General features: G+C 60.5%; 1 protein-coding gene across 7 annotated transcripts in view; it reads left to right on the forward strand.

Annotated features, from left to right (window-relative positions):
* Window positions 1–7,965, forward strand: part of MROH1 (maestro heat like repeat family member 1) — a 111,614-nt gene extending 103,649 nt beyond the window's left edge. For 5 of the 7 annotated variants that reach the window (XM_073329837.1, XM_073329841.1, XM_073329840.1 and 2 more), the window contains one exon: window positions 338–512. In XM_073329837.1, coding sequence (XP_073185938.1) covers window positions 338–495 — 158 coding nt within the window. In that variant the 3' untranslated portion in view covers window positions 496–512. The other 2 variants (XM_073329839.1, XM_073329843.1) reach the window with 1 other exon arrangement.
* Window positions 7,966–8,899: the final 934 nt, after the last annotated feature.

Genomic DNA, 8,899 nt, shown 5'->3' on the forward strand with positions numbered 1-8,899 from the left:
GGATCAGTCTATAAATACCTGCACGGGGAACAAATATTGGATAATGGGCTCCTCAGTCTAGCAGACAAAGGTCTAACACGATCCGGTGGCTGGAAATTTGAAGTCGGACCAATTCAGACTGGAAATAAGGCATACGTTTTTAACTGTGAGTGATTAGCCCGTGGGCCAGTTACCAAGGGTCGTGGTGCAGTTCCCATCACTGACAAGTCTTGGATCAAGGCTGGATTTAGGGATGATGTTAGGGCGGGTCTCTGGCTAGGCAGGTCAGACTGGATAATCTCTCGGGTCCCTTCTGGCCTTGGAATCTGCGACATTCCCCAGCCTTCTCCCCTCGCAGATCAGCGCTGTGCGGATGCCGGCGACGCTCGGGGAGGGTGCTCTGGTGCCTCTGCACTGACGTGCTGCAGCTGCTGCTCTGCAGAACACCCGAATTCTGGTGTGACCTGGCCAGGTGAAGCAAGGCCTCAAAACCCTGTGCTGCAAACTCCGCCGTAACTTTCCATCTCTTCTGACTCCAGGCTTCCTCGTTCTGCACGTGGATGAAGAGCACTGTAAGCAAGTGGACCTGGACCAACTCCTTTCCTGTGAGTAAGAGCGTCCCTTAGCGCTGTGCTGCTGTGGGCTGGGCACCGGTGGGTGCTGTGGGAGCCCTGTCACTGGCCTGTGCCGAGGCTGGAAGCTGCGGGTGCAGAGCCCCAGGAGCCTGCGTGTGAAATGGGAGGGAGATTGCAGTGCGGGAAGGCAGGGCTGGGAGCCCGTCATTGGTGAGGTTCTTGGCGGGCCTCAGGCTTTGCAGCGGTTCCCAGTGAGGTTACCGCATCGGGCAGGAGGGGGTTAATGGGCCTGGAGCCGGAGCAGCTTCACCTTCCAGTTCATTTCTGGCACTTTGCTGCTTGCTGCCACCAAGTCAGGGTCACGCCGCACCTCTGCTCTGTCCTTCGTACAGGGCTATAAACCCCTGTGCTGGCAGGGGCTTCCCCAGGGTGCACGTGCCCCCGAGGGCTGGGCTGGGTACTGGGCTAAGGGACAGTTGGTCTTGGCTTGAGTCGAGGCCACTGGCCCCCCCTGACTTCAGAGTCCAAGGTCGTTCTCCTGAGCAGCAGCAAAACCCCCTGCTGGGGGGCATCTCTTCCCTTGCCAGGCCCGCCTGCAATAGCAAACGTTCCTCTTGGGTTCCCTAGTGCCTGTTCCGGTGCCCCCGGGCCATGCTCTGGAGCTGCTCCCTACGAAGCCAGGCAGGACTCTGGGGAAGTCTCCGCTCTGGGAGCAGACTGTTCCCAGGGCAAGAAGCTCACACGGCTTCCACCTTCCTGGGTCTGACCTGGGAGCATTCAGCATCCTCTGCCCCTCCGTGCGCTTCCCACAGTGAAGTCTGCCCAGGCGGGGTCCTGGGGAAGCCAGAGGGTCCTGCCCCCCAACTCCACAGTCAGACGTGACTCTCAGCCAGCCAGGAAAACAGACCATGTTCCTGTCATCTAATAAACCTTCTAACACAGAGCTTGTAGGTACAGAGACCAGGACCCCTCAGTCAGTCCATTTTGTGGGGGCAGGGAGGCCAGACCATCTGGGCCTCCCTCCATTTCCCCAGCCAGCTCCAAACTGAAACTCCCCAGCCCTTCCTCTGGCCTTTCTCTTTCCCGGGCCAGGAGGCCACCTGATCTTTGTTCTCCAACACCTTTAGTCGGCACCTTTGCAGGGGAGGGGCCCAGGCCATCAGTTGCCAGGAGACAGGGTGTCGGCCATTCTCTGTGTAGATACCATCACACTGGCCCCCTAGGGCTCTGCAACAATCACACCCCGTTATCCCCTCACCTGGATACTTAAGAAAGGCATAGAGGGAAACTGAGGCACCTACGCAGTATGTGGAGAAAATCTTAAGAACATTCCCACTTCGTCACAGTGCCAGCTTGTACCCGGTGCAGGGCACGAGATGTGTGCTCGGTCCTTGCCTGGTGCTCAGTTGAGAGGTCCAGCAGGCATGGTGCTGCACAGGCTGGAGGGGGCCCTTGATGCTCCCTGCAGAACAGATCCCAGCTCCCTTCTCCCAGCTGGTATCCCATGGCCCTTTCCCTTCCATTCACTCTGGGAACACTGCCCTGGGGCTCTTGGTGCTGCAGGGCTCTGCTCCCTGGGTTCGGGGCCCGGGGGGTAGATGTTAGCACGGCACAGTCCTGTTAAACACGAGCCTGGCTGAACGAGGGCCTGCGAGGGCTCTCACCAATGCTTCAGGCCTTGAGGCAGGGGACTCCAGTGCTGGGGAGGGAGCCGGCGACAAGCTGCTCCCTGTGGGTTGTTGCCAGGGCTGTGCAGCCTGGTGTGCTGGCAGCTCTTGTCACAGGCCCATCTTGTGCTGTGGGATGACCTGGGTAGACAGGCACTGATCACTGGCTTCTGGCTGGCCTGGCTTGAAATGAGTGGGGGCTGGAGCTCATTAGTTAACTAATCAGTTTGTATTACTGGAGTGCCTAGCAGCCCTAGGCATGGCCCAGGGGCTTGCTGCGCCAGGCGCTGTACATGCACAGATTGAAATTTCAAAGTTCCAGGCAGATTGGAGAGGCTGCAGAAGCAGGGAGATGGGGCTGGTCAGCGTGGCAGGCGGTGGTCTCAGCCCCCAGGGCTTAACTCCTCGGGGTTTTGTTGGTGTCACCGTAAGGGAGTGTTTAAAGGAGGGTGGGTGGGGCGGGGGAGCTCCTGCCAAGGCTGAGGGGCAGCAGCCGAGGAAGCATGAAGAGGTTTGTTTATAGACTCATAAGTGGCAGTGGAGGCTGGTGCCATGGGCAGGGAGTGAGCGCTTTGCCCGTGAACAAGATGACCGGCTGCTGCGGGAGGGGGAATAGCTCGGGGAAGGCCATGGAAGTGAGGTCAAGTAGCTCCTGTCTGGTGGAGCCAGGGCAGGGGACCAGGCTAGGAGCGGGATCTTGGCAGCAGCATTGGGAGTGAGCGTGGGCAGAAGGCTGCGTTTGTCCAGGCTAGGGGGAAGGGTTTGCAGCAATCGAGGTGTGACCTGGCGGCTGGCCAGGGCAGGCTGCGGTGTGGATGTAAGGACCTATCCAGGGGCCAGTGTCTGGGCCTGCATGCCAGGCTGGCCCTAGTGACTGAGGAGATGGCTCGCTTTCAGCCTTGTTGTGTTGGAGCTGGTGACGAGAGGCCCTGAGGAGACCTCGGAGAGCGGTGCAGACACCAGTTTGGGCAGGAGGAGGCTGGCGTAGAGAGCTGGAGCTGGGCACGGTCACAGAGACAGGAGCCGAGTTCGTGTTGTGGATGAGATTAGAGGGGACCAAGGACAGAGTCTGGGGAACCCTCACAAACAGCAGGGGCTGGTCAACACTAGACACTAGCTCAACCTGGCTACGTGTGAAAAATCCCCACCGCCACCCCTCCAAGCGATTTCAGCCAAGCCAGCCTAAGGGCCTGTGTACACAGCACTGGTTCCATCAGCCTGGCTCCTGCCTCGACTGGATTACCGGGGGGGAGCCCCCCGGCGGCCTGGGCAGTGTCTGGGCTGCCAAGCAGCAGCATCCCGGCATAGACGAGCCCTACTCTCTGTGCAGCACGTTGCGGCCAAGGCTGGCTAGACTGTGGTGGTGGGAGGATACTGCAGAACGATGAGACTGAGCTGCTAACGAGTGACCCCAAGCCACAGACTTGCCTAGGCAATCCGAGCGGGGGCAGGGACTGTTGTCTTGAGAGGGCTGCTACAGGCTGAACCCTGTAGATCACTGATCGGATGAGACTTGCATCACCGCTAGATCGACTGGCGGGAGCTCTGTCTGGTGCTCGACTGCCCCAGGAGCAATGTAATGTGGCCGGGCAGATGGTCCCTTTTCTGCCAAGGACAATCGTCCCTCTCCTGGACTGTCTGCACGGTCCTGGGTGAAGACCTGGGGGAGTAACTTTGGCAGATTCCAAAGAGCTTTAGACAAAGTCCCTCGAGGCTCCTGGGCCTGCACCCTGTGGCCTCCTCTGGCATGTTACCGATGGAGCTGGTGCGTAAGTCTCCGATGTTGGCTTGGACATTTATAGCCCGTTTCACAGCAGAGGTGGGTGTCTTCGGGAGTTGGGGAACGAGTCACTGAAAAGTCCCTGCCGGGAGCATGTGCTGTGTCAACGTACGCAAGAGCGTGGTGTAGGCGCTGGCCGGTGCGGCCCAGGGGGGTTGGAGAACAAGCCAACCCTGCAGCATCGGCTCCTGCCCCACAGGCTGGTCCCCGCTCCTGGCACACATGGTCACAGCCCGACTCTGGGTTTGCCCGGCCTCCCCTCTGGAGATGGAAACAGAGGGGTGGATGGGCCAATCCAGAGTGTGCCCTGCTGCAAGGTCACTCATCTTCACGGACTTTATTCGCAGGCCTGGTTTCCTTGAACTCTGAGCATCAGAGTCGACTGTGCGTGCCAGGATCCTAGCAAGCTGCCCGTGCAGGGCTTGCTTGGCCACTGCCTGGCAGCCTCTCTCTCTTGCAAGTGAGGGGCAGGGCACATTGTGCTAGTGACTTAGTGGGGTTGTGACATTCAGTCCCCCAGTGGCTCGGCTCCCTTTCACTTAGCTGGGGACAGGGCTTGGATCAGCAAGTGAGGGTTTGCTTCGCCCGGGAGACCCAGCCCGAGAGCTCTGTGATGGTCGTGGCAGCGTGCATTGTGACTAACCCCCGCCCTGGCTGCTGCCGGTGCTGGGCTCCGGAGGAGCCTGACCCACGGAAACTGCTCCAAGCACAGAGCCGAGCATGGCCCGGCGCTGGCGAAGCGGCCCGAGGCGGAAATTCCGGCTCCTGCCTGCGGCATCGCGGGCTGCAGCTCGGGCATCTGCTCAGAGCATGGGTGGCATTTGCAACGTTGGCGCGTAAGGAAATTCCGGGTTTGTTTGTAACGTGTTACCCGTTAAAAGGCCCAGCTACAGCTCATTAGAAAGGACTCATAAAAAGTCCAATTGAAGCTGGTGGCATTTTGGAGCCGAGTTAAGTAATTTTCCTGGATTTCAGGGATTTTTTCCCTGTCACTAGTGACCTCATAGTGTATAGTAATGCATGGAAACTCTTGGATTGTTCCAAGAGAGCTTAAAAAACACTAAAAAAGGAAAAACTATCTTTCCGTTGGCTCCCGGAGCCCTTCCAGCAGAGAGAGGCCTGTCTGTTTGAAACAAGTGAAAGAGAAGACGTGTGTCTGTGAGTAATAGCTGGAGTTAGCAGCCTTGGATCGGGTTGCTCTAGCTTCCCGTATTGAGTGGATTAGCTGACTGGGGTCCGGGGACAGCTCTGGGCTCTGATTTACAGCCCAGCCCCGGGGGCACCCCTGCACTAGCCCAGGCTAATCACCAGGACGGCTGCAACAGGAAGCGAGTCGGCACATAAATCAGGGACCTCATCCAGGCTCATGGCAGAGGGGAGCTGGAGGGATGGGGGGCGCCCAGCTTTGTAAACAAGCTACTGGAAAATATTATAACTTCCCTGCAAGGAAACCCTACCTGGCTGGGCCTAGGCGAGGCGCTGTGAACACCGGCGGGGTCACGTCGCCCCCTGCCCTGTCCATGGGCACCCAGTAGTCTGGCAGGCTGAGTGCGGCCCAGCTCGGGGGCCCATCGGCGCTAGCAGGGGAGAGTCCGGCGGGGCGACGCTGGCGAGCAGAAGGCCAAAGACCCGCTCCCAACTTCAGGCGAGTGCCGCAGCACAGTCTGTGCAGCCCAACGGTTCCTGCTGCTGTCTGGGGGAACCAGGCCACTGTCCTGCCCTGGGTTCCTGATCTGCCCGCCCCCCCCCGGGAGCACGTGGAGCTGAGGGTCTGCTCAGCGGCCGGGGACCAGCCTGGAATCCGACCCCCAGCCCAGCGTGGAGGCTGCAGCGAAAGGGCTTTGCTGCCTTGCTTCCTTGTCTTCGCAGGATTCTCCTCCGGGGCCCAACCACCCCCCTTAGTGCTGGGGCGGGGCATGAAGTAACCAGCGCCCCCCCCGGCATCTCCAAGCCCCTGCCAGGCTGCTTGTGGGTGTCCCTTAGCACAGCTGGGCTGCTGCTGCTGTATACCCAGAGCACCCCCTGCCCTGCCAAGCTCAGGGTGGGTCCTGGGGAACGGGCAGAGTGCAGGGGCTGGGCACACAGCTTCCCGTGGGGCTCCCGCTTCTCCGCTGGCGAGCCGGGCTTTGCTGCAGCTGCCCTATGTGACCCGGGGCCAGTCACGCAGCCTCTGTGCTTCATTTCCCCCTCTAAGGTGGTGAGCCCTGCCCTACCTCCTGGGGCCGAGGGTAAACACGGGTGAGCGCTAGGGGTCAGTCCCCCATGATGGGGCCAGCCAGATCAGTGCATGGGGGGGTGGGGGGTTCCTATTGCCCTGCCTGGCTCCCTGTCACAGGCTGCAGGGGTTGGGGTGGCCTGTGTGGAGGCTCTAGGAGAAGCCGGTGCCAAGGCTGGTCCTGCTGCCCCATTGGCCCCCCCTGCTCGTTTTGGGTAATGGATGTTGTGTTCCAGAGGGGGCTTTGCCAGGGCCATGGCAGCTCCTCTCCATGCAGGGCTGAGGCAGCTCCTGCTGGGGAGGAGCACTGCCCTGTGGGGTGGAGGGGGGGGGCAAGCCTTGATTGTGCCTGGGGCCCTGGTTTGGGGAGCAGAGGTGGAGGTTGGGAGGCGCTGCCCCTGGCTGGTCAGGCTCAATGCCTGGCTGTGCGGACCAGGGCTGGAGCCCGGGGCTAGAGCCCGGGCCTGGGGCAGTGCCCCAATCTCCTATCTGATGGGAGGGGGAGCTGACCTCCAGTGCAGGGAGGGGCTGGCCCTGCTGCAGAGTGGGGCACGGCTTGGCCTGCCCTCGCTGGGGCAGGACTGTAGCAGCTCCAGGGCTGTTGGAATGAGACTGGTTCCGTGGGCGCCGGTCCCCGGGCTCGCGGCTGCGTGTTCAGTCAGGGCTGCCCGAGTCATGTGCTCTCGTTCCAGCTCTCAACGTGCTGCTGAAGGACCCGGCTCCTGTCGTCCGCATGAAGGTGGCTGAGGCTCTGGGCCGCCTGGTCCGGGTTGTGTGAGCGGCAGATGGGACCTGCGGGCGCCCGGGCTCCGTGACGGCGGTCAGCTGGATGGATGCTCCTTGCCCCGGAGATGCCACGGCTTCCAGGGCCCGGAACCGGTGCCTTGGGCTCTGCTCAGCCGGCCCTGCTGCAGAGCAGCCCGTGCTATGCTCACTCCCATGCCCACTGCCTGGAGCAGGGGCCTTGTGTGGATGCTCTCTACTGCAGCCTGGGGCACCCGCCCCACTGGGCCAGGACTCCGCCCTTCCCTCTGCTCTGGCTGCTGGCTCAAGCGTCCCGGTCCCAGCTCTCCACCAGCCTTTCCCGCGATCTGCACGCCTCACAGGCATCCCCGAGCGAATAAACTGGGCCATAGGACATGGAACTGTTCTGGGGTGTGCACAGGGTCCGTCCCAATGAGTGCAGCCCCTCTGGCTTTCCTGGGTCACTGCCCTGGCACGAGAGGGGCAGGTACCAGCCCTGCTGAGGCCCCTTGTCACTGCATGTTTCAGGGCTGGTCGTCTCGCACAGATCGCTCCCATCCAGTCACTGGGACGTGTGATTGTTACAATCTGACTCTGGTTAGCATTAGCCTGGGCACTGCACAGCCTGGGGCCAGTGCCCTGTGTGGGGTCTGGAGGTTGGATGGGGCACCCTGCCCTGATGGGGATCCCTGCAGGGCCCTGGATGGCCTCTGAGGACCTTCCCCTCCACCCCCACCCGATGTCCTAGGATGGTGAGAAACCTTGGCCATCGCTGCACGTGCACCTTCCTTCCACTATTGTTCCACGAGTGAGGCCAGTGAGCTGTCCCCGGGGTCCTTGGCACTGCCTGGTACTTTCCCCTGGCCCCCCCAGCACAGCAGAGTCCCTGATGGCAGCGGTGCGCTCCAGATTCTCTGCTGGCTGAGTCAAGCTGTCCCCTCCATGTGGAACCTGTATAGAAACCAGACTGGACTTATTTTTTAATAAAGCTGTTTCCTTCTTGTAGAGGGGCTGGTGCTGGAGTCTCATTGCCAGGTGGAGCCTGCCCTGGCTCGGCTGGGTGCTGCTAAGGGCAGGTCGGGGGTCGGGGGCCTTGGAGCCTGGCCTGCAGTGACTGGCTGCTCTGGGGGGGAGTGCTGGCCTTAGAGATCGCCGGGGGGCCCTCTTGGCAGCGATTTGCCCCCTTCAAATGACTCCCTGGGTGGAGAAAGGGGCTGCAGGCTAGCGCCTGAAAGGCAGGTGCCCCAGGCCCTCGGTTGCACAAACACCTGCACCTGCTTCAGCGCCGGGGGCCAGGGCAGAGCTGGGGTGGGTGAGAACGCGGCTGTCCCAGCATGGATCCTGCCACCTCCTCGCCCAAGCCTGGCATAGCGGGAGCGGGGCTCCAGCCAGCCTTGTGGAGGGGGGGAAGTGGTAGACGTGGTAATCTTGACTTTAGTGAGGCGCTTGATACGGTCTCGCACGACCTTCTCCTAAACAAACTAGGGAAACGCAACCTAGACGGAGCTACAAGGTGGGTGCAAAACGGGTTGGAAAATCCTTCCCCGAGAGGAGAGATCAGTGGTTCAGTCATGGTGGAAGGGCCTAACGAGTGGGGTCCCGCAGGGATCGGTTCTGTTCAACAACTTCATCAGTGATTTAGCTTATGGCACAGAGTGCAGTTGTGCAGTCTGCGGGCGCTGCCAAGCTGGGAGGGGCTGCAAGTGCTTTGGAGGACAGGATTATAATTCAAAATGATCTGACAGACTGGAGAAATGGTCTGAAGTAAACAGGATGAAATTCAATAAGGATAAATGCAAAGTGCTCCACTTAGGAAGGAGCAATCAGTTGCACACATACAAAATGGGAAACGACTGCCTAGGAAGGAGCACTGCGGAAAGGGATTTGGGGTCATAGTGGACCAGAAGCTAAATCAGAGTCAACCCTGTAGCAAAAAAAA

Source organism: Lepidochelys kempii, chromosome 2 (assembly GCF_965140265.1).
Source record: "Lepidochelys kempii isolate rLepKem1 chromosome 2, rLepKem1.hap2, whole genome shotgun sequence".
In the NCBI taxonomy this organism is placed as follows: Eukaryota; Metazoa; Chordata; order Testudines; family Cheloniidae; genus Lepidochelys; species Lepidochelys kempii.